Source organism: Accipiter gentilis, chromosome 16 (assembly GCF_929443795.1).
Source record: "Accipiter gentilis chromosome 16, bAccGen1.1, whole genome shotgun sequence".
In the NCBI taxonomy this organism is placed as follows: domain Eukaryota; kingdom Metazoa; phylum Chordata; class Aves; order Accipitriformes; family Accipitridae; genus Astur; species Astur gentilis.
In genome coordinates, this window is record NC_064895.1 from 29,575,276 (window position 1) to 29,596,373 (window position 21,098).

Consider the following 21,098-nt stretch of genomic DNA (forward strand, 5'->3'; position numbering starts at 1 on the left):
AGCCCAGCATCCCCGTCCTTAGACATGGGGATTCTCGGAGACAGACCCTGCCAGCCTCTCCCCTTCTCACTGGGGGCTATGGAGATGCAGTTTAGGTAAACCCCAAAGTGATGGGAAGAGGTCCATCCTTTCTTTTTCCATGTGGATCTCAATGAAACTCTGTTTGCATGGGTCCCTGCCTGCTGTTGGGCATGGTGCTGCCTTCCCACCCTGCTTCCACTCTGCTGAGGCTGTCCCAGACCTGCTGCCCCACTTCACCCCTTTGGAAGTTTGCTTCGCTTTTGGATTTAGCCAAGCCACAGCTCTGCTTGGAGAACTCTTACAGTGAAAAGCAGGTCTCTGCCCCCTGCTCTCGTTTCTTGTTTTTAATCCTGTAAACTGACTAAAACCCTTTACAGTGCTACTAGATTTTATAAAATCCTGTTAATGCATATTGGAAGCGTCAGGTCACAATAACTCAGCAGGACCCTTTTGAAGTATAGATGTCTTTGGGAAACCCTGGCAAAAATCAAATCTTTTCTCCCTGAAATCCCCAGGATTAATTGTCACAATTTCCTTAGATCTGTACAGCTCTTTAGATCGTTTTTCCCGTGCAAATCGCTCCAAGCTTTTGCTCAGTCATGTAAAACAGGCTTCCTCCAGGTGCCTCCTCTCATTTTGCATCCGGAGCTGTCTTGGAAAGACCTGGGCAGGGACTCAGTGCAGCTGGGCACACGTGCAGGATTTGTCCCTGGTAGCCGTGTGGGTTACAGAAACGGGCTGTCACCTCGTGCATGCAGCACCCGTGCTGACGTTCATGCTCTCTTCCCAGCCGCAGCACTCCCATCTCGTGATCCAGCAGCTCCTGGGGCACCTGGATGCCAACAGCAAGAGCGCGGCCACCGTGCGCGCAGGCATCGTGGAGGTCCTCTCGGAGGCAGCAGTGATCGCAGCCTCCGGATCTGTTGGTAAGTGAATAAACTTATCCTCCCCATCCATCTCTTCGCCCTTTTATTGCAGTGGGAATGGAGAAGAGGTGCCAGACGTTTGGACTGGGCTCTGGCGTGTGCTCAGGTGTGAGCTGGTGGTGGGGGATCCAGTCTGGAGCATCCGTGGGTGCTTGGGATCTCTTCTGTGCCATTTCAGTGCTCCCAAGCGCAACACCCATGCCCACGTGCAGCCACCTAAACCTGGAGGGCTGAATATAATGCCAGCCTTTGCCTTTGTGACAGCGGAGCAAAGGGATTTTCAGGGGCTTGCTGTGAATATGCTGAGCTGACGGTGCTCCTGGAAGGACATTTCTCTCCTGTCTTGGCCGGGGAAGCTGGCGGGGGTTAAAAGTCACTCTGTGTCTGGCTAAACTGTTTTCAACCTGTTTATGGGGTGATGGGATGCACAAACCACATTGTCCTGTGGGAAACTACAGCCTCCATCTCCACGGGGAAAGCTGCTGCTCTCCTCCAGCGATGCTCCACCATCTCTCCCCCCGCCAGGCCCCACGGTTTTGGAGGTGTTTAACACCCTGCTGAGGCAGCTGCGGCTCAGCATCGACTACGCGCTGACGGGGAGCTACGACTGCGCTGCCGGCGTCAGCACCAAGATCATCAAGGAGCACGAGGAGAGGATGTTCCAGGAGGCCGTCATTAAAACCATAGGTGAGGTGTCCTGCCGTGCCTGGCGCAGGCTGCGCTGGTGGGTGATCCCCTGCGCGGTGGGTTTCTGCCTTGTGCCTCTACGGGATTATCTGGGGTGAAACGAAGTCACCCTCATCCTAAAAGCGGCGATGGGAAATGAGGTTTATCCGTTGCAGCGCAGCTGCAAGCGTGGTGGCGGGTTATCGGCAGGTGGCATTGCAACCCCGGCCATCCCCGGCAGAGTCGTGTTTCTCCCTGGGTAGGAGACCCCGAGGAAGGGAAGGAGAGGAGGGAAAGAGGGCAGGCAGCAGCCTGCCGCAGCTGCTGAGGATGGGGATGCACCAGCCCCAAAAAAACGAAGGGGTAGAGGCAGGGCTTGGCAACTCTCAGCCTCACCCTGCTGGGCCTGGGGCTGCCCCACCTGGGAGGCGTTTTGACGGGTCTCGAATCGTCCTAAAGGTAAAGCTGCCTGCGGGTGCCAGATCCAGGCAGGGCTTGTCCTATCCCAGCCTGGCTATGGGGGTCCGACAGCCAGCTTGGAGCGGGGCAGGCGGGCAGACCCCATGGCACTGGGTGCTTCTGGGGACGGTGGGCTACGCCTCGCACGCTGCCAACTGGCTCTTGTCCCTGCAGGATCCTTCGCCAGCACGCTTCCCACCTACCAGCAGTCTGAGGTGATGGTCTTCATCATGAACAAGGTGCCGCTACCCTCCTCGCAGCAGCCCATCGAGGCTGGCAAAGCTGGGTGAGAACGGCTGCCTTCCTCCCTCCTCTTGCTCCCCCCTGCCCTGCTCTCCCTGCTGCTGTCCGGTGTGTGGTGACGCGAGTCTTCGAACGCAGGGCTGAAAGTGCCGAGGAGCTCCTGAAACTGTTCCCACCTTGAGGTGGCCTTTGGGGACAGAGTGGAACATGGGCACATTATCGGAAAGGCTGAGCATCGGGAGCTTCCACCGAAGAGCGAGGGAAGCTGAGCAACGTGCGATCCTTATTTAAAATGCTTTGCTGTCTGCTGCAAATGTGATGACAAGGGCCCCTTGAAACACTGGAGCATCAAGGGGAAAAGGTGTTTACAGGCAGTGGTGCTGCAGTTGAAGTCTGCGTTTCTTAGGGTACCTGCTGAGAGATTCAGCTGTCAGGAGCTCGGTCCCGGGGTGTCGTCCAAAACTAGCCAGGAACTAAAAATAACATTCAGGGGAGTGACTTTGGCTGTCTCAGGGCAGCGAGGTGGCCGCTGGTGAGGGAGGGCTGTCTGTGGCTTTTGAGAAGCTCATGCATGGCTTCGTGGGACTGGCTGCTCATCGCTGCCTTCCCCCGCTGACGCGTGGCCCCTCTGAGCTGCCTCTGAGCTTTTATTAACACTGAGCAGGAGGTGGTATTTATACCCAGCGGTGGAGGAAGAGAAGGAAGGGAAAACACCCAAACAACATAATTGCTGAAGAAGTGTGGGAACAGACCATGAGAGCTATTTGGAGCGAGGGTATCAGTGCTGAAACATGTAGGTAAGGAGCAAACAGATTTTCATGCTATATTTATCTTCAGAGTGCGGTCAGGCTCTTCCCACTTGTCTCCGATGGGAGAGAGATTGTGCTGGCTGATAGGAGACACGCTCTGCTCCTCGCTCACATGGGGGTAATTCCTGATGCCTGCGTTCAATCCCAGTTCACATGGTGGGAGACAGACCGGGTGCTGTGTGCCCTTCGGCCAGGGCAGCTTTCCTTGCTGCAGGAGCAGAATTGGGCTCATAGCCCCAGGATGGCAGTCGCTTCTCGGTGCTGGGCTGGCTGTGCCAGGCTGTTTGTCACCGCTCCTTTATCAGCTCCCCCGGGAGCTCCACATGAGCTTCCTCCGGGAGGGTTTTTAAATCTCATCTGACGCTGTGTGAAGGATGGTGCTTGCTCTGGGTGTGTAGGTGAACCAGGAGTTTGCAGAGGAGGTGCGACCTGCAGTTCAGCTTATGGGGATGCTGCCATTTGCAGTGTAGCTCAGTCCCTGGGCAGAGGTAGGCAGCACAGGCAGTGTGTCGTGGGACAGCCTGGAAATACCTTGGGGGCTCCCTGTGTCCCCCCGGGGCTAGAAAAGACTGAATTCAGACAGTAGAGAATTCAAGATTTCTTCTTTTTTTGCATAACCCCCCCCCCCCCCCATCACTGAAGTGGAAGTGTGGTTCATGGTGGCTTTGCAAGTGGTGAGATGGGAGCAGGGGTACCTCCATGGACAGGAGGGCTTGGGTCTTACCAATTTTCAGCTGCTTGGAAGTGAGGAGCCTGTTCAGAGCCAGTGCCTGGTGTCCCTTGGGAGTCACTGTGGGATGGGGACATCCAGAGGTTGGGTCATCGTCCTGAGCTCATCTTGCACCTGCCTGGAGATGCGAGTGCTGCCTTGTTTCTGATGCCTATGGCGGGATATATACTTTGATATTCATCGTTCCTTTAGCAGCGTTTTTGCTGGCTGTTAAATCTGGAGCTCATTTGCTGGAGACCTTTACAGCATGGCTGTTTGTGGTGGTGACTCTCAGGAAATTCGTCCTGCCCTTTCTGAGGTTTTTCCATCCTTTGGGTATGGAAGGAGGGTTGTTTTGTTTTCGCTTGGATTTTACGATTTGTTTCTTCTCTCCGTGGCAGGGAGAACCGGAATCGGCTGACACAGATAATGCTCCTGAAGTCCCTCCTCCAGGTATGAATGTGTCACCATCCCTGCAGGAGTGTCCAACCCCCACAAGACCTGGGGGGGTCCCAGCTGCTGGCATGGCAGAGCTGAGCTCAGGGACCCTCTCCCCTGGCGTGGTGTAGGAAAAGCTCAAGCTGTACTTAGTCTTCTCTGATTGCATCCCCTCTTTCTTGGTGTGTTTTAACCTCCTTCAAGTGACGCTGTCACATTGCCTCCCTTTTTCTTTGATGCTTGCAGGTCTCTGTGGGCTTCCAGTGCAGTAACATGCTCACGGCACTTCCCAGTGCCTTCCTGGACAGGCTGCTCTCCGCAGCTCTCATGGAGGATGCTGAGATCCGCCTCTTTGTCCTTGAGATCCTCATCAGTTTCATCGATCGCCATGGGAATCGGCAGAAATTCTCCACCATCAGGTATGTCCGGGGGGCCCCCCAACAGGGTTGGGACCTGCAGACCCTGCAGAGTGGGCTTGGGAGGGAGATCTGCTGGGGCTGGGAGCGCTGGTAGGATTATTAATAAATCTGGTACCAGTTCTGGGGTGGTTTAATGCTGCAGATCAGTGGTCTGCTAAGAGCAAGGTGGGTGGAGGGTCTCCCTGAGAGCCTGTGCCCAGAGGGACATGGGACCACGCTGCTGAATGTAACTGTGGTTAGACAGTGGTCCCAGGAGGACGTGCAGGAGCAACAACCAACTCGAGTGGGTTCATTGACTGCGTCGCGTCCCCATGGATAGGCCTGCTGGGCACTTGTGTTGTCCATGCTGCATTACCTTGGAAGAAGGTGACTGTAATCCCAGATGGAAACATCTCCATGTGGTTTGCTGTGGTCCTGCTAATCCACTTTGCTTGCACACTTCTTTGTAACTTGCCTTTGTGTTCCTGAATGCCACTGCCTTGAAATCCTGTAGTGATTTGCCTCAGTACTCTTGAATATCTGATTTGCTCAGATGGGTTTTAAAAGCTACCTTTAGTTTTCCCCCTCGGTTCCTCCCGGAGATCTCGTTCCCGGCCAGCAGCTCTGCAGGCATGCGGGAATCATGCCTCCTCCCTCCGGTGTCTGAGTTTTCCCTTCCCCTTGGCCTTTCCTTGCAGCACCATCAGCGACATCTCGGTCCTGAAGCTGAAAGTGGACAAATGCTCGCGCCAAGATACTGTCTTCATGAAGAAGGTAGTGTCAGGGTCTGGGTCAAGCTGTCCTTGTGCAGACCAGTGTGAGGACTGTGCCTCTGTTTCCCCAAGTCACACTGAGTCTTGGAGTACCATGATGCCTCTAAACCTGGGGATGTCCCTGGGAAAAGCCAGTGGGATTCAATCATCTCCATCAGCGCTTCATGCGTGGGCCTTTCTAGACTCCTAAATCTGCTATTTGCCCCAAGGAATGTGTACCCCAGGATCTGCTGGTATCACAAAAGCTATTTATCAAGTGGCTTTCAGAGTTGCCTGATTTTATTTATTTTTATCCCCCCCCGCCCCGCTGCATCCTTAAAAGACTTCCAGGGTGGTGCAAACCCCTCTGGAGCTAACTTGAGGCCAAGATGGGATCAATTTTTTACCTTGCGCACACCAGGGAGCAGCAATGCAGCACTCAAACCAAAATCTGTCGCAGAGCTGAGTTTCCCTTGCACCAGCATGTGCCCTGCTCTCTCCCGTGCCTTGCTGTCAAGTGATGTGTCTCAGGGCTTTATTCTTCTGCTGTGGTCTGAGCCATGATTTCTGTAATGCTTCTGCAACAGAGGCATCCTTTCCCTAGGCTTGGTGCTGCGAGTGCTGTTTGCCTGCCCTGGGCTCTGCTCTTGGACCTGCCGGTAGCTCTTCCCCATCAGGGTCCAGCATCAAATGGTGAAACCCCACCTGACAGTCACAGCTCCCTCTCCCTGGGCCTTTCTTCATTTGCTTGGTGACCGGAGGAGCTCTGCTCGCTCCCGCATGGATGGAGGCCCCTTTGCTGGGCCCTGCTGCTTTTCTTTCTCTGCGTTGATGGCTGTGTTACTCGTAGGGGATGCTCAGGGGGTGACCGCATCTCTCCGTGTCCCCACAGCATGGCCAGCAGCTCTACCGGCACATCTACCTGATATGCAAGGAGGAGAGCAATGTGCAGGCTCATTATGAGGCTCTCTACAGCATGCTGATGCTCATCAGCATCGAGCTGGCTAACGAGGAGGTCGTGGTGGACCTCATCCGCCTGGTGCTGGCCGTGCAGGTAGGCAGCGGGGAGCTGGATGTGCTGCTGGTGCTCAGCGCCGTGGTGGGAGGTGGGCTGGGATGGGATGGGAAGGAATCTCTGGGAGGGGGGCTGATTTGGAGTTGGGGTCTCTGAGGAAGCAGGATGCAAGTGCCTCACCTGGTCTGAGCTTCTGCCACCGCAGAGGGATCAGGCCAGCATGCTGGGGGGAGATCCCAGTCGCCTTGCCAGCCTGAAATGCTGCAAACCCAAGCTCCAAAAGCTGGGATGTTTGCAGGGCAGGGGATGCCATCAGGTGGATGGGAACCATCCGGGGGTATTGTCTTGTCCTCATCTCATGGGTCTGCGTCTCTGCTGCAGGAGATTGCCCAGATCAACGAGGATAACTTGACAGCGTACAACCGCTGTGCGCTCTTTGCCCTCGGTGCAGCTTACCTGAACCTCATCAGCCAGCTCACCACCGTGCCCACCTTCTGCCAGCACATCCATGAGGTGCGAGGGAGGGTCTGGGGACAGGGCTGGAGCCTTGTCCGTGGCAGCTCTGGCATCGACTCTCCTGGCCACCTGTGGGGTTTGAGCTTGGCTCCTTGCTTGTCTTCCACAGGTCATCCAGATGCGGCAGAAGGAAGCTCCCTATCTGCTCCCTGAAGATGTGTTTGTGGAGAGACCCAGGTAAGAGCCTGGAAAATATCTTCTTCCCCGCTACCTGCTCCTGAGGGATTGGCATCCTTAAGATCGTGGGCGATAATGGGTTTATCAACCCTTCACTTGCCCGTGCTTGTCTCCTTTCCCGTCTGGGGATTGCACAGTGGGAAGGACATAAAGTGATTTTCAGCCTGTTTAGAATCTGAGGAGGATTCCATGCAGCCAGGGAAGGGGGTGGCCGCCATGGCTTGCGCTCACAGCCAGCCAAATGCCGGGATCAGCTCTGCAGGCTGATCCTTCCCCTTGTCTGACAGCAGGATGGGTGCAGATCCTGCTGCTCCGCCGTGACACCAGCTCAAGGATGCCTGCTGCGTGCTGAGCATCCTCAGGCCAAGGCTGGCTGGGCTGTCCCGTTCCTGCTGGCACGCTTGGCATGGGTCACATTTGGTGGTGAGGTCCCTTACAGAGATGCTGCCCGCAGTGAGTGCCACTGTTCTCTTGAGACATTCCCAAGGTCAGGGTGGTGTTCCCTGAGTGCATCCGTATCCTTTGTGATGGGTCAAGAGCCCTTCTGAGACTCTGACTTTGTGCCGGTGTGCGCAGAAATAGCGTGATGTAGCCAGGCTGTGCTGGAACTAAGCAAAGCCATGAGAGCCCTTTGTTTCTGACCCAAAAGGGACTGGAAACCCTGCTAGCAGGAGAGGTGCTGCCATCTCCATTGGTTTTTCCTCTGTCTCCATAGGTTGAGCAAAAGCCTTGACCGCCTGGGCCCGGAGGTCTTCTTCTGGCAGAGCAAGATCAGTGAGGTGCTGGGCGGCAGCGGCTACAATTCGGACCGGCTGAGCACACCCTACATCCCCCAGCTGACGGGTACGCACCACCCTGGGGCATCCCGGAGAACTGGCGGGGAAAGGAAACTGGTCCCTTGCTCTGCACAGTTATGGGGGTGTGAAGTTCTTGTCCTACATGTGGGCCTGTTGTTTTTCTGCCCTCCTTTAGAGGAGTAGCCTTGGGGAAACTGAGGCATGAAGTGGTTAATTGGGAACTTCCTGGGGTTGACACATATACGGCTGACTGGACAGAAGGAGCCATGAAGTCTGCTGGGCTTGGCTCAGTCCTCAGTTCTGCTGGTTTGGATGAATTTGGGTGAATGGCTCAGATGGACTGCTACCCTGGGGATGGGATGTGAGGCCATGTTCCCCGGGGGCTACCTGTGCTCACCCCACTGCCCCTGAGATGGCTGCAATTAGCTCTTCTGCCCTTTCTTTTCCTCCCCAGATGAAGATCGCTTGTCCAAGAGGAAGAGCATTGGTGAGACCATTTCCCTGCAGGTTGAGGTGGAGTCGAGAAACAGTCCTGAGCGAGAGCAGGTACTGTGTTACACCAGAGCTGCAGGGGCTGCCTCATCCCCTCAGCACTGCATACTTTTAGTAACCTGACAGTATGCGGTTAAGCCCTCTCTAATTCTTCATTTGGCTGCATGCATAATTGCTCCACTGGCTGTGAGCACAGGCGCCCGTAACTCAGTCCTGGTGTGTCTGGCAGCGAGTGGGGTCAGAAAGACCCCGACTCCCCCTGACGCTCCCCTCCAGGCACTGACAGGTCCCAGCCTGCAAGGGCAGTGTGGTGGGTTGACCCTGGCTGGACACCAGGTGCCCACCAAAGCCACACTATCACTGCCCTCCTCAGCTGGACAGGGGAGGGAAAATATAACGAAAGGCTTGTGGGTCGAGATATGGACAGGGAGAGATCACTCGGCAGTTAGCGTCACTTGAGTCAAAACAGACTCAACTCAGGGAAATTAATTTAATTTATTGCCAAACAATCAGAGTAGGGTAATGAGAATTAAAACACCTTCTCCCCACCCCTCCCTTCTCCTGGGCACAACTCCACTCCCAATTTTCTCCACCTCCTTCCCCTCAGCAGCACAGGGGGACGGGGAATGGGGGTTGCAGTCAGTTCATCACACGTTGTCTCTGCTGCTCCTTCTTCCTCAGGGGGAGAACTCCTCACTCTTCTCCTGCTCTGGTGTGGGGTCCCTCCCATGGGAGACAGTTCTCCACAAACTTTTCCAACACGGGTCCTTCCCACGAACTGCTCCAGCGTGGGTCCCCCGCAGGGTCACAAGTCCTGCCAGCAAACCTGCTCCAGCACGGGCTTCCCATGGGGTCACAGCCTCCTTCAGGCATCCCCCTGCTCCGGCGTGGGGTCCTCCCCGGGCTGCAGGTGGAGATCTGCTCCACCGTGGACCTCCCTGGGCTGCAGGGGGACAGCCTGCCTCACCGGGGTCTTCATCCCCACGGGCTGCAGGGGAATCTCTGCTCCGGCGCCTGGAGCATCTCCTCCCCTCCTTCTGCACTGACCTGGGGGGCTGCAGGGCTGGGGCTCTCACATGTTCTCACTCCTTTCTCCTGGCTGCCGTTGCGCAGCAGTTTTTTTCCCCTTCTTAAATACGTTCTCCCAGAGGTGCTACCTCCATCTCTGATGGGCTCAGCCTTGTCCAGCAGCGGGTCCGTCTTGGAGCCGGCTGGCATTGGCTCTGTCGGACACAGGGGAAGCTTCTGGCATCTTCTCACAGAAGCCACCCCTGTAGCCCCCCCGCTACCAAAACCTTGCTACACAGACCCAATCCAGGGAGCCACACAGCAGGAAGGGTCTCCCACTGCTGTTTGGGTGGCAAATCTTTACTTTCGGGGAGGTGTAAGGCCTGGCTAGTCCAGCCTGAAGAAACATTTTAAAAGCACTCTTTGCCAGGAAAGATATCCCTGATCTTTAAGGACAGACTGTGTTTTGGTGCAACAGTACAGCCTGGGACAGTGGTTCTGGGTTGTTGTAATCCCAGAACGGTATCCTGTGCTGTGCATTGAGCCTCATCTGCTTTTCCCCTTCTTTTAGAGAGCACCAGCAGAAGAGATCACATACGAGACGCTGAAGAAGGCGATAGGTAAGTGAGGGAGCCGGCCGTGGTAGGGAGAGGTGAAGGCTGGCGTGGTGTGTGTGCGTGGGTTCTCTCAGCCCTGCGTCTACGTGTGTGCACCACGGATGGATGAGTCCCCGGCGCCTTGCCGTGGCAGCGTTGCCCCCAGGCTGCAGGGCGACCTAACAGCTTCATAGCTCTTCCTGGCCCTGGAGGTGTTCCTGGCGGGGCTGGTCCCAAAGCCAGACACTGGAGACCCTCCCCTTGGCTTCCTAGTGATGCCCAAATCCACGCTGTCTGCTGGGGAGGTGGCGATGTGGTGGTCCGTGCAGGTAGGGAGCAGCTGAGAGCCATGTCCCTTCTGCTTCAGTAGACAGCGTCGCCGTGGAGGAACAGGAGCGGGAACGGAGGCGGCAAGTGGTGGAGAAATTTCAGAAAGCCCCATTCGAGGAGATCGCTGCCCACTGCGGTGCCCGGGTGAGTCGGGGCTGCGGCACTCTAAATCCCTGCGGTGACACTGCTGGGGAGAGGCGGACGGTGACAATGCGGCCCTGAATTTTGCCAGGCCACCCTCCCTCTACTCTGGTGACCAGGGAAGGCCAACAGGGTGTTTGTTCCGTTTGCACCGCTGCGGTCCTCAGGGTGCAGCCGCACTAATACGGCCGCCGTGTCTGTGTTACAGGCGACGCTGCTGCAGAGCAAGCTCAACCAGATCTTCGAGATCACCATACGGTGAGTTGGGGCGACGGCTGAGCATGCTGAGCCAAGCACAGTTTGTCGAGCCACTCAGAAATCTGCTGCCCCAGTTCTCCTCTGCTACGGTGGCACTGGGGAGACCTGCAATGGTGCAAGAATGCACATTTTCCGCACCAGGCTTTGCTTTCTCACCAAACATCTCTGTAAACCACCTCCTTCCATCTCTTGTGTTTCAGGCCACCGCCAAGCCCCTCCGGCACCATCACAGCCGCCTATGGCCAGCCCCAAAACCACTCCATCCCGGTGTACGAGATGAAGTTCCCAGACCTGTGCGTGTATTGAGGGCGGCTGTGCTGGTGGGGCAGAGCCACCGCCGCACAGCTCGCACCAAAGGACCTCCTGGGGAGAGACTGCTGACCCTGTGGGGAGCGCGTCCTCGTGCAGGACGGGTGGGGACACGGACACCGAGGTCACCCCAAGATTCATTGCCACCGCAAATCCGTCTCCCGTACTTTATTTTGTGACCCTCTGCCTCCGCAACCATGTTTTGCAGCAGTTGGTGGTGCAGGAGGCTCAGGGCACAGCGGCGCGGGGAGGTGGGTGTTTGCTGTGATCTCCCTTTCTGGTTTTGTTTTTCGGGAAGGGGAGAGGAGATGCTCTGGCTCCGGGCGGAGCACGTTGGGTATGTACATCTTCCCAGCATAAAGCAAATCTGGTCCCTGGGGAATCCCTCCCCGCATCATCTATCGGCCACGTCAAGAGCCCCAGCAAGGGGCAGGGCTGAAGCTGGAGGGTGGGAGGCTGTAAAAGGCAGGAGGGGGTCTGGGGTGCAGCGTGCCGGAGCCTGGGGCGACCGCAAAACCAAAGCCTCCTCGAGCTGGTGCTTGAGGCAGGTTGCTTAGAGTAGGGGGGACAGTCCCCACGCCCAGCTCCTGGCCTGTGAGCCTGCATCTCCCCAGAGCCCCCTCGTTGCGTGGCAAATTCCCCTGGGCGCTTCATGGTGCCCCGATGCCCTGGACGGATGGCTTGCCCGGTGCAGCACGAGGGTGGCGATCGTCCCATCCCAATGTGGGGGCACGCAGGAGCCTGGCTGGTTCCAGGTCACTTGAAAACACAATTTCTTTGGGAAAACCCACTTTTTTGGGGGAAAAAACCCCACAAGAGCTGTGCCTCTCAGCCGGGTCATCGGCAGGCTGCTCGCAGGGGGCTGGTGCGACTGAGCGCGCAGGCAGCGTGCCCGGGCATGCAGTGGGGTGCCCGGGGCGGTGACACGAGGCACGAGCAACCACCGTGCTGGGGAATATTAACACATTAACCCACTGTTTTCATATTTTTGGGTTGGGTTTTCACAGTTTTGGGGTTCCTGTCTCAAAGAGAGAATGTTTTTTTTAAGCGGAATCACTTTGACAAAGACCAATCTTAAATCAGCTGCGCCATAATCACAAAGGAACCCCAGTACTGCAGGAAATAGCTGCGATAAGAGGTGTTTTAGAGGATACACCCTGCAGACCCTGCATCTGGCAGGCCGTGTATCGCACCTCTTCTTGTGCAATAGGATAAAACTGGATTTGGGCTGGGGGAGATGAGCCTATCGAAAGCTTTGCTTTAGACACACATGGTAGAATATTCTGGGTCCTACCAAACCAAAACTGCAAGGTGAAGACAGTAGGGACGGGGAGAAAAGGTCGCTTGGGGGTGTTCAGTTGTTCACAGGGGGTGTTCAGTCGTTTGCAGGGGGTATTCAGTCGTTCGCAGGGGAGTCTTTAATCATTCACAGGGTCTCTCTTGCTCCCAAATGCCTTTTGAGTATCGGTGCACTAAGGCTGCTCACAAGGCGAGCTTGGGCACGCTTCGCAGTCGGCTGGCCTGCAGCTTCCCCACCGTTGCCATCCGAGCAGCCTGGGGGTCCCTGGGGGTCTCTCCTGCGAGCTCGGGCAGCCCCTTCCCCTCCGGCCAGACGTGCTGCTTCTGTCTTTGCCACACGAAGAGACACAGCTTTGGACAGCTGGAGACGCGGGAGCTGCTTCTGCACATCGCGGGGGGACAGCAGGTAAAGGCGGCCGCTCAGCGTTTGCGCCGGCTCTGCCCGTGCCCTGCTGGGTTGCTTCAGCCACGACCCATTTCTCTGCCACCTCTTTCTTGCTGCAGATCTTCAGGCAGTTATTTTAAGCTTGTAATTACACTTTACCATCCCCTTTTTTTTTTTTTTTTTTCCTCGGTGGCGGATACAGTTCGCAATTGCCCCAAGGTCACCACTTGTTTGTGTGGTCATGCTGTAATCTGGGCTTAGGAAATGATCTAGCTTAAGAGGACAGGAAAAACAAGGGTTTATTTTAGTCCCTGGGCTGGATCACAGTGCTGCCCCACTCCCAGCATGGCTCTGCCTGTCCCAGTCCTGCCCAGTGCCAGAGCCTCTCCCTTTGCTGCTGCCTCTCCTCAGGGTCCCCGTGTGTCTCCATCCCCTGTCCACAAGCCCTTTTTGCTCCCCAGGTTACACCTGGTCCCGCTGGAGCCTGAGTTTTGGCTGTGACAGGTTTTGGGGTCAGCAGCAGGAACACGAAGCAGGCTGCTTGGAGAAGAAGTGTTTGCTTTTGTGGCTGTTTTAATGAAAAGCACTAAAATTTTTAACAAAACGCAGTAGGAAAAGCAATTGACCCCCAAATTGTGTGTCCATGGGAAAAACACCTCCAAAACTCTTCAAAACCACAATGAAAGTGGGAAGATGAGCACAAGGTTTGCTCACACTGAAGGAGGGGAGCCACAGGGACAGCACGGGGCACATCTTGGGGTGCCCATCATCCCTTTTGGGGCAAAAAAGACCCCTGGCCTCTGCTCCCAGGCATTGGACTGCGGGTTGTCCCTGCGGAGCAGCCCCCGGTCCCTCCAGTCCCGATGCTTTTCCCTTGCTCTGCTCCATGGGACCCTGCAGCGGGGCCGGGGCCATCACCTCCCGGCTGGCTGCATCCCCCAGCATGTCTCACCGCTGCCCCTCCGCATTTTGGGACCCAAACTCCACCTGTAAATGTTCCCCCCAGACACACACACAGTGTAAGTGACCTGTTTGTACATCACGTTTAGTTTAGATACTTGTGTACGTATAGATGACAAAGTATATTTCTATAAAGTTGTCAGTTTAGGTGCATGTGTGCGTTTCCATCTCTGTATTTCGGAGCACTGTGGTGTTCCCATGTGTAGCTGAGGGCAGGGGGTGAGTGGGTTGTTAAAAGGGCCAAGAAGCCGTTGATATTTTCAAATGCACCGTCTTAATGCCCTTTTCAATAAATGTTGATGTTGCCACCTTAGGGGCTCTGCTGTCTTGGCGCGGGCAGCTGGGTGCTGTCTCTCTGCCCTGGGACAACGGGTGGTTGCTGCTGGGATGGAGAAGGGAAGGCACGGGGTGAGGAAGAGGATGGCCTCGGCTGTGGACAAGCTTCCTTGCCCCGGCTCTGTGCCCAGGATCCAACCCAAACCGGGCTTCATCTTTATCATCCTTTATAATTCAGTATTTCCTCCATTTTCCCCTGTGGTGCTTCATCCCCCAGCCTGTCCCGGGCCGCTCCACAATCTCGGGAATTCCCGTTTGGCCTTAGCATTTGTGTAATGAGTTGGGCGGTTAAGCGTCTCTTGACCATCCTGGGAACTCTGGCATGGCTAAGGTGGGGAGCAGCAGTGACCCTACCAAGGACTCCTGTTGCCCAGCGGAGGTGGGGACTGAGAATATTAGTCATCCCCTGAGAGCCTGGGAGCATCCCTTATCTGGGTTTAGTTATTCCCTGAGAGCCTGGGAGCATCCCTTATCTGGGTTTAGTTATTCCCTGAGAGCCTTGGAACATCCCTTATCTGGGTTTAGTTATTCCCTGAGAGCCTTGGAGCATCCCTTATCTGGGTTTAGTTATTCCTTGACAGCCTTGGAGCCTTCCTTATCTGAATCATAGCTCATGTGAAAAACGTGTGTTACTGTGCCGGTGTTACTGGAATCCCAGTAACTTGCTGATGAGTAAACTAGGCAATCGTCTGGCAAACCTATAAACAGTGGTCCCACATGAGAGCCTTTGAGCTCTCCTGGACTGCCGCAGGTCCAGCTGCGCCCAGCATCTCCCTCTCAGGGGGATGCCTCTCGGAGCCCGCAAACTCTCCGGCTGGTGAAAATCGGAGGACCGTTGCCGAAAGCCGACAATGGGACCTGGGCTGGTACCCTTCGCTCCTTGAGGCTCAACCCTTCGCCCGCTGAGAAAGATGCTGAGATGCTTGACGTGAATATTTTCACTGAACTCGAGGGGAATTTTTAACGGGTATACCATTGCTTATCTCTTTCTCTTAGCATCTGTGTGCATGCGTGTGTGAATTAACCTGGGTATGCTATAGCAAGTACAAATATTGCCTTTTCTAAATCCTATGATTCACCTCAAACTGTGAACGAACCTCAGACTGCTGTTACACACATAATCCCTTTAGACATAAACCGTTGCCTGAGTCTGGGACTAGGAGCGGATCCAGCCACACCTGAGCTCCGTCAGGAGTTTAGAAAGCAAGGGGGTCTTCTCTGAACCTCGTGACTCAATGGGAGGGTCTCCCCTCCCTTTTTACATCACCGAGCTATGTGCAAATTATAAAAAATCAATTCTAACTCAATTTTCCATTGTATGTTTCTCTCTTAGCCTTTTGCATCTTTGGTCTCTGTACAAATAATTCTAGTTTGATTCTAACTTGATTTTCCTTTGTACATTTCATCTGTGTATTAAGTAATAGAGTGAACCTTGCCATCAAACTCTGTGAAGTCACACTTTTTATAAGTTCCTTTAAAATCATTTTTGCTAATACCCTTGATGGTGATTCTATAAGCAGTCCAAACCACTCATTTCGTGATATTCCCCCATCCTGCAGAAGCTCTCTGCAGCGCGCAGGGCCGTGGGGAAAGGTCCTGGGCTTCTGCTCACAGAATGCATGAATGTGCACAAACCCACCTGCCAAGGCCAAAATGGGAGATAATGACACCTGGAAAGCTGTTTGAGGGACCAAAATATACGTGGTGGGCACCGTGCCACGTGTGCTCCAGCCATGCACGTGCTGCACCAGCAGCCCCTCTGCTCCTCGCTATGTTAAGGACTGATTTAGAGCATCTCTTCGCTAAGGAGTGGGGGAAAAAACACTAATAGGAGCCCTGTTTTACTTTAACAGTATTTCCACCATCTTATACCAAATAAATGGGGATGCACAGCCCCAATCCCAATCCCCAAAGCCGCTCCTGTTTAGAGTGGTGGGTTCATCCCACTGGGGCATCTGCGGCTCTTCTGCGCTCGCTTTCCATCCTCGAGTGGAGCGGGAGGTGGTGGGAAGCACAAAGCCAGCCCATGAGATCAGCATTACGATATTAATGCTGGTGGTTTGCTGCCTGGGAAGTGTGTAAAAGGGGGAATGGGCATGGTTATGCTTTGGCAGCAATAAGCTGTTAGTTGGGCAGAGGCGATCAAGGTTTAATTCCCCATGAAACTGGTTTTATACTTGGCCTCCTCCCCAGCCTGCCCCCCTGCTTCACTACATGAGTTAGCGGCGTTACTTTATAAATAATGAAGCTTTCCCTAGTCCCCAGGCTCTTCAGCATTATTGTTTAATGGCGGATTAATGAGTTTACCTGGGAGGTGGGTGCTGGGGGAGCCTGGCTCAGTGCCTTTGCTCCTTGGGACAGCACCCAGAGGATGCTGCGTTTCCCCAAGCTGCCAGCAAAAGCTGTCATCTCGTGTCACGTCAGCGTGGAGCTCCTCTCTGGGACCAAAACACACGCGGCTGGGGTGTGCAGGAGCTGGCCCCCACCAAAACGCAGCCCCTGGTGCCCTCTCTGGGCTGGCTGCAGCGAGCCCACCCTTGCTGGAGCCCCATGGCCGACTCCTGTGAAGCTCCCAAGCTGCGGGTGCAAAATTGTTCTTTCTCCCCCCACCCTAAAACATGGTCCCCAGCACTTTCCCAGCCATGTCTCTTTACCCCACAGCTGCAGGATTTTACTTTGCAGTTATCTTTTCTGCCCCTTTACAACCCCCAGAGATATTGCTGACACCTGTTTAGCTTGCAAAAAAATGTATTGTTATTTTTTTTTTAGAATTCTTTTAATCTATCATTTACAGTATTGTACAGCTCAGTGAAAATATGAAAATCATCCAGCGTGCTCCAAACTGGGCATCATCCCCGCTCCCGTGCGTGTCCAGTGGGTGCGGGAAAGCGGTTGATGTCTTTATCCCTAACCTCTTCCCACCCACTGAAAACCGGGAGTGGACCCGTTCGGAGTACTAATTAAGAACGACATAACGAGTGATCTCTAAGTGAAACACATGCCAGCGGGACACTAAAGCTATGGGGAGGGGTGGTGGAGGGGGTGGGATGCCCCTCGGGCTCTCCCCCATCACTGCTCCTTCTTGTAGGCGCTTTTGATGATGGCATTTTTGAAGAGAGTCACTAGAGGGGTCTGGTTGTGCTCCGAGGTCATGAAGCCCCCGTAGCGCTTGTCCTTCAAGGGCGCGTGCCAGCCGAAACGGCGCGTGCGGTAGGAGCCGCTGGCCGCCTTCTCCTCCTCCTGGCCTTCCTCCTCCTCCTCCTCTTCCTCCTCGGACGGTGCCCCGGTGCCGCCGAGCGCCAGCTCCCGCCTGAACTCCAAGGGGTAGCTCTCGGCCGACTCTTCCTCCACCCCGTTGGGATAGACCTTGATGGGTCTCCTCTTGCGTCCCACCGGCTTTCCCCAGCGAAAGTGCTCCATGGAGTAGGAGCGTTTGCCTTCCTCCCGCTCCAGCCCCGTTCCCTCCTCTTCCTCGCGGCGGGACGGCGGGACGGCGGGCGGCGATGCCGGCGGTGGGTTGCCCCCCGCCGTCTCCTCCCGTTTGTGCCCCCCGCCGCCGCTGCTGCTGTTCCTCCGGCCGAACTTGTTCCAGCGAAAATGGCTCATGACGTACTTGCGGATGCTCTCGGAGAGGGGCTGGAGGTGCCCGTTCCCCGGGTAGACGGGTGCCTCGGCCGACAGGTCGGCTCTGCACGCCACGGCACACGCCTGCGTGGGGCAGGGAGATGTGCGGGAAAGGTGAGCGCGTGGCCGGGTATCCCCTGGGAGAGGGGGGTTTCACTGGGGGGCTGCTTGCACGGAGCGGGATGTTTCACAAGATGGTTTCACCGTGCCGGTGCCCCCCCGCCCTTAGTCAGGAGCTTTGAGGGCTGAGCCTGGAGCATCATGCCCGGGCACCAAACCGGCCCTGGGTGGCTGGAAACAGTGCTGGGGGGGGACACACGGCCCCCACGGTGGGGTCCCTGGAGCAAACTCGGCACCTGCACAAGGCGAGCCGCTGCACCGTCCTGCCACCACCACCCTCTGCACGCACCCTTGGGTGCGGGGCAAAGCCGACACCCAAATTAGCTCGTTCTTCCTGTGCAGGAGGGCTGCTGCAAGCTCAAAAAATAATTTTAGTGTCATCCCCCAGCGTGAAGCCAGGAGGCACAACCCCACCAAAACCCGCGGCTCATTGGGTCCAAAGCATCGCCCCACAATTGCTGCGCGTCACCCCACGGTGTCGGCATCCCCATCACCTCCTCCGCCAGCCCCACCGCGCCGGTCCCCGGGAGGGCGTCAGAAACCAAAGACGACTGGAGGGCAGTCCCCGTCCCCAGGCTTACCAAAATTCTGGCCTCGCTGCTGAGGTCCTGGCATTTGCTGCTCTCCCAGCACGGGCCGCTGGCGCCGGCGGGGTGCCAGAGCAGGAGCCCCAGCACCACGGGCAGGCTGCTCCACACCGCGCTCGGCATCCTGGCCGGGGGTAGGAGGCCGGGCTCGCACGAGGGATGTGAGGGGCTGCGGGCCCAGAAACCGTGCAGGACCTATGGGGGAAAAAAAAGGAAAAAAACCCACCGACCCTCTTTTTTTTTTTTCCTTCAGGAGATTCTTTAATGCTTTCTTTGATGCGTCCGCCTTACCCTTTCTTACTCTTTCCCTTTTCTGAGTCGCCTCTGTTGGGGTTGCAGGTCCCCTCCTGCGGCACCGACCTGCGTCCCCCGGCCCTGTCCCTTCCCACGGGGCCGCAGCTTTGCCTGTCCCCTGGGAGCTGCGTTGGTGCTGCAAACCCCTTGTTCTGCAAAGCTTTCCTCCTGCTTCAAGCTCATGGCAAAGGGATGCACCTCCCTACACCCCAGGAGCGTGGGGCTGATTTTGCCGGAGGAGAAACTGAGGCAAAGAAAAGGGAAGGCAACACCTGCAGCTGCCTCCCTGCCTGCCCCCGCATCGCTCTGCTCCTGCTCAGCCGCTCCAGAAAATGGGCAAGGTTCCCTCCTGCCTCTCCCTTTTGCCTTCTGAACCGAAAGGCGTCTCTCTGGAGCCCAGGTCTTTTGTCACTGCTACCGCAGGTGACAATCGCTCTCAGCGGGGATTGCTGCCGCCTCCTAAGAACCCCATAAAGATGAGTGATGCTGCAAGGGGAAAGCGTTAGGGAGCTGTCTCGAGGTTTCATCCTTTGCCAACCGCTCGCTGCTTGCAAGCTGAATCCTCTAAAATATATGTGCTCCCTCCTAACCTGTCCTGCAATGCCCCTTGAGAAGCTGCAAAACTCCTGCGTGGTGGGAGACACAACTGTAAATAATATTAAATTAGGATTAAAAGAGTAAGACATGAATGTTTTACATTAAATAATATTGAAGTCTGTTGCCTGGCTTTTGGGAAGGGCTATGGCAAGTGCTGGCGGTGTTTGGGACACAGCATGCCCCAGGGGCTGCCAAAATTAACCCAGGATCCAGTTGAAACCGTGGGGCTGAACCAGCTGTTGCTGCTGTGCCATCAAGGATGAGGTTGGGGTTGGTTCCCGGACACCCATGGGACCTGGCTCCAGGGTCCCCGAGGATGCCCGGGTTGCTTCTCCCCTGCAAACCCCAACTCTTTCTCAAGCAGCCTTATTTAACTCGGCGTGGACTCACATGTCTCACTTTCCCCCATGCTGTGGGAGCTCTACGGGAGGAAAACCCCATCCCACATTGAAAGAAAACAGAAGGAAAATTTAATTTTGGCCCAAAGAGTGTGGCTGGAGGAGAGAGCTGACCCTTCCCTCTAGTGCAAGAGATGCCAGGTTGAACCTGGGTGGAGGGGAACTTTCTTTGGCAAAGGAAAAAAAGACCCTGATGGTTATGACAGCAAATAGAAGTTCAGAAAGGGGAATAAAACAGTGAGACAAACCAAATCTAAACACAAAGGTTGCTTTTCTGTCTTCTGCCTGAATTTGTGGGTGTCGCTGCCTGGGATCCCCCAGCGCAGCAGCACCGAGGGTCCGGGGGGCAGCGGGCAGCACCTCTGTAACACATTAACACCTGATAATGCAAATAAACCCAACAATAAATGGAGGCGAGAGGGCAAGAAGCCGGAGGCAGGGAGGGAAGAGTCTGTTTTATTGCCCATCCCTCCCTGGGAAACCCCTGCCCAGCAGCCGTCCATCGCAGCGTGTCACACCCCCCCCCCCGCAGCGACCGGTCCCCACCATCCATCAAACCCATCTTTTTGCAAAGTTTCTTTCCCCCCACACGCCCCAAAACACATGGGGGAGACCCACAGGGCTTGGTCACTGGTTTTTGGGGCTTACCTGTGGTCGGGGTGGGAGCCCGACCGCTGCCACCGCACACCCTCCGTCCCCCTCTCCCGCACGCTCCCGGCGAGCGTCTGCCGCTCGGCCACTGGTCCCGGCGGCTTTTTATATCCCCCCCGGCGATCGTATCTGCTGCATCTGCTGGAGGGAAGGAGGGGTGAGAGGGGGGGTGAGAGGGACCATTCCAGGTACCGAACAAAAGATGAGCAAGCGACGGGCGTTCGCCGGATCTGACTCCGCGGCGGATGGAGGGATTAGCATCTCTCGGCGAACTGCAGCCAGCAAAGTTTTCCAGGCGATGCTGCTAATTGCGTTTGCAGCTTTGGAGCTGGAGTGGGGGGAGGATTGGATGGAAAGTCCTTCACCGGGTACCAGCCGGCACCGACGGCGGTGGATTTGGCATGGGTTGTTTATTACCGGCACGCCGGACAGGAGCATCCGTCACTCCCTGGGCTCAGGCGTGGGAGGGCTTAGTGCTCTGATGGGTGCTGAGGATTTGGGGTTGTCTTTCTGCGGGATAAAAGGGGATTTAGTTAAAAGCAAAGCTCTCGGGACAGCAGCGGCTTCTCACCCCGGGCAGGGCGAGCGCAGGCAGCGGGGATCTCTGCCTGATGTGCCAGGGAGTCCTCCAGCCACCAGTTTTGGGTGTAAAAGCAGTGGGAGAGAAACTTCCAGCTTGGGGGTGGCTTTTCCAGAGCATGGACATGTTTACGTGCTCGGCCAGGCTCACTGCTCCCCTTCTGCACCCATCAAACCCCAGCCTCTGCACTCCACTCGAGCTGGACCA

At 55.9% G+C, this 21,098-nt stretch overlaps 2 protein-coding genes across 6 annotated transcripts in view; one reads left to right on the top strand and one right to left on the bottom strand.

Moving 5' to 3' along the window:
* The window catches only part of EFR3B (EFR3 homolog B), a 43,186-nt gene extending 27,762 nt beyond the window's left edge, over positions 1-15,424 (top strand). For 3 of the 4 annotated variants that reach the window (XM_049818726.1, XM_049818727.1, XM_049818724.1), the window contains exons 9-23: positions 812-947; positions 1,473-1,634; positions 2,247-2,358; positions 4,235-4,286; positions 4,518-4,690; positions 5,368-5,443; positions 6,314-6,475; positions 6,818-6,949; positions 7,062-7,129; positions 7,845-7,972; positions 8,381-8,472; positions 9,998-10,046; positions 10,390-10,496; positions 10,702-10,751; positions 10,952-15,424. In XM_049818726.1, the coding sequence (XP_049674683.1) occupies positions 812-947; positions 1,473-1,634; positions 2,247-2,358; positions 4,235-4,286; positions 4,518-4,690; positions 5,368-5,443; positions 6,314-6,475; positions 6,818-6,949; positions 7,062-7,129; positions 7,845-7,972; positions 8,381-8,472; positions 9,998-10,046; positions 10,390-10,496; positions 10,702-10,751; positions 10,952-11,057 (1,605 nt within the window). In that variant the 3' untranslated portion in view covers positions 11,058-15,424. The remainder of the gene's footprint in view (positions 1-811; positions 948-1,472; positions 1,635-2,246; positions 2,359-4,234; positions 4,287-4,517; positions 4,691-5,367; positions 5,444-6,313; positions 6,476-6,817; positions 6,950-7,061; positions 7,130-7,844; positions 7,973-8,380; positions 8,473-9,997; positions 10,047-10,389; positions 10,497-10,701; positions 10,752-10,951) is intronic. The other variant, XM_049818725.1, reaches the window with a different exon arrangement.
* A 1,356-nt stretch (positions 15,425-16,780) lies between these two features.
* Positions 16,781-20,435, bottom strand: POMC (proopiomelanocortin). Of its 2 annotated transcripts, none has more exons than XM_049818731.1 (3): positions 20,309-20,435; positions 18,366-18,540; positions 16,781-17,748 (listed from the first exon to the last, which is right to left on the bottom strand). In XM_049818731.1, the coding sequence occupies exons 2-3, from the start codon at positions 18,492-18,494 to the stop codon at positions 17,110-17,112; spliced, it is 768 nt and encodes a 255-aa protein (XP_049674688.1). In that variant the 5' UTR covers positions 18,495-18,540; positions 20,309-20,435; the 3' UTR covers positions 16,781-17,109. The 2 variants fall into 2 exon arrangements, with proteins under 2 accessions (XP_049674688.1, XP_049674687.1); XM_049818730.1 differs by having other exon boundaries at positions 18,366-18,566.
* Positions 20,436-21,098: the final 663 nt, after the last annotated feature.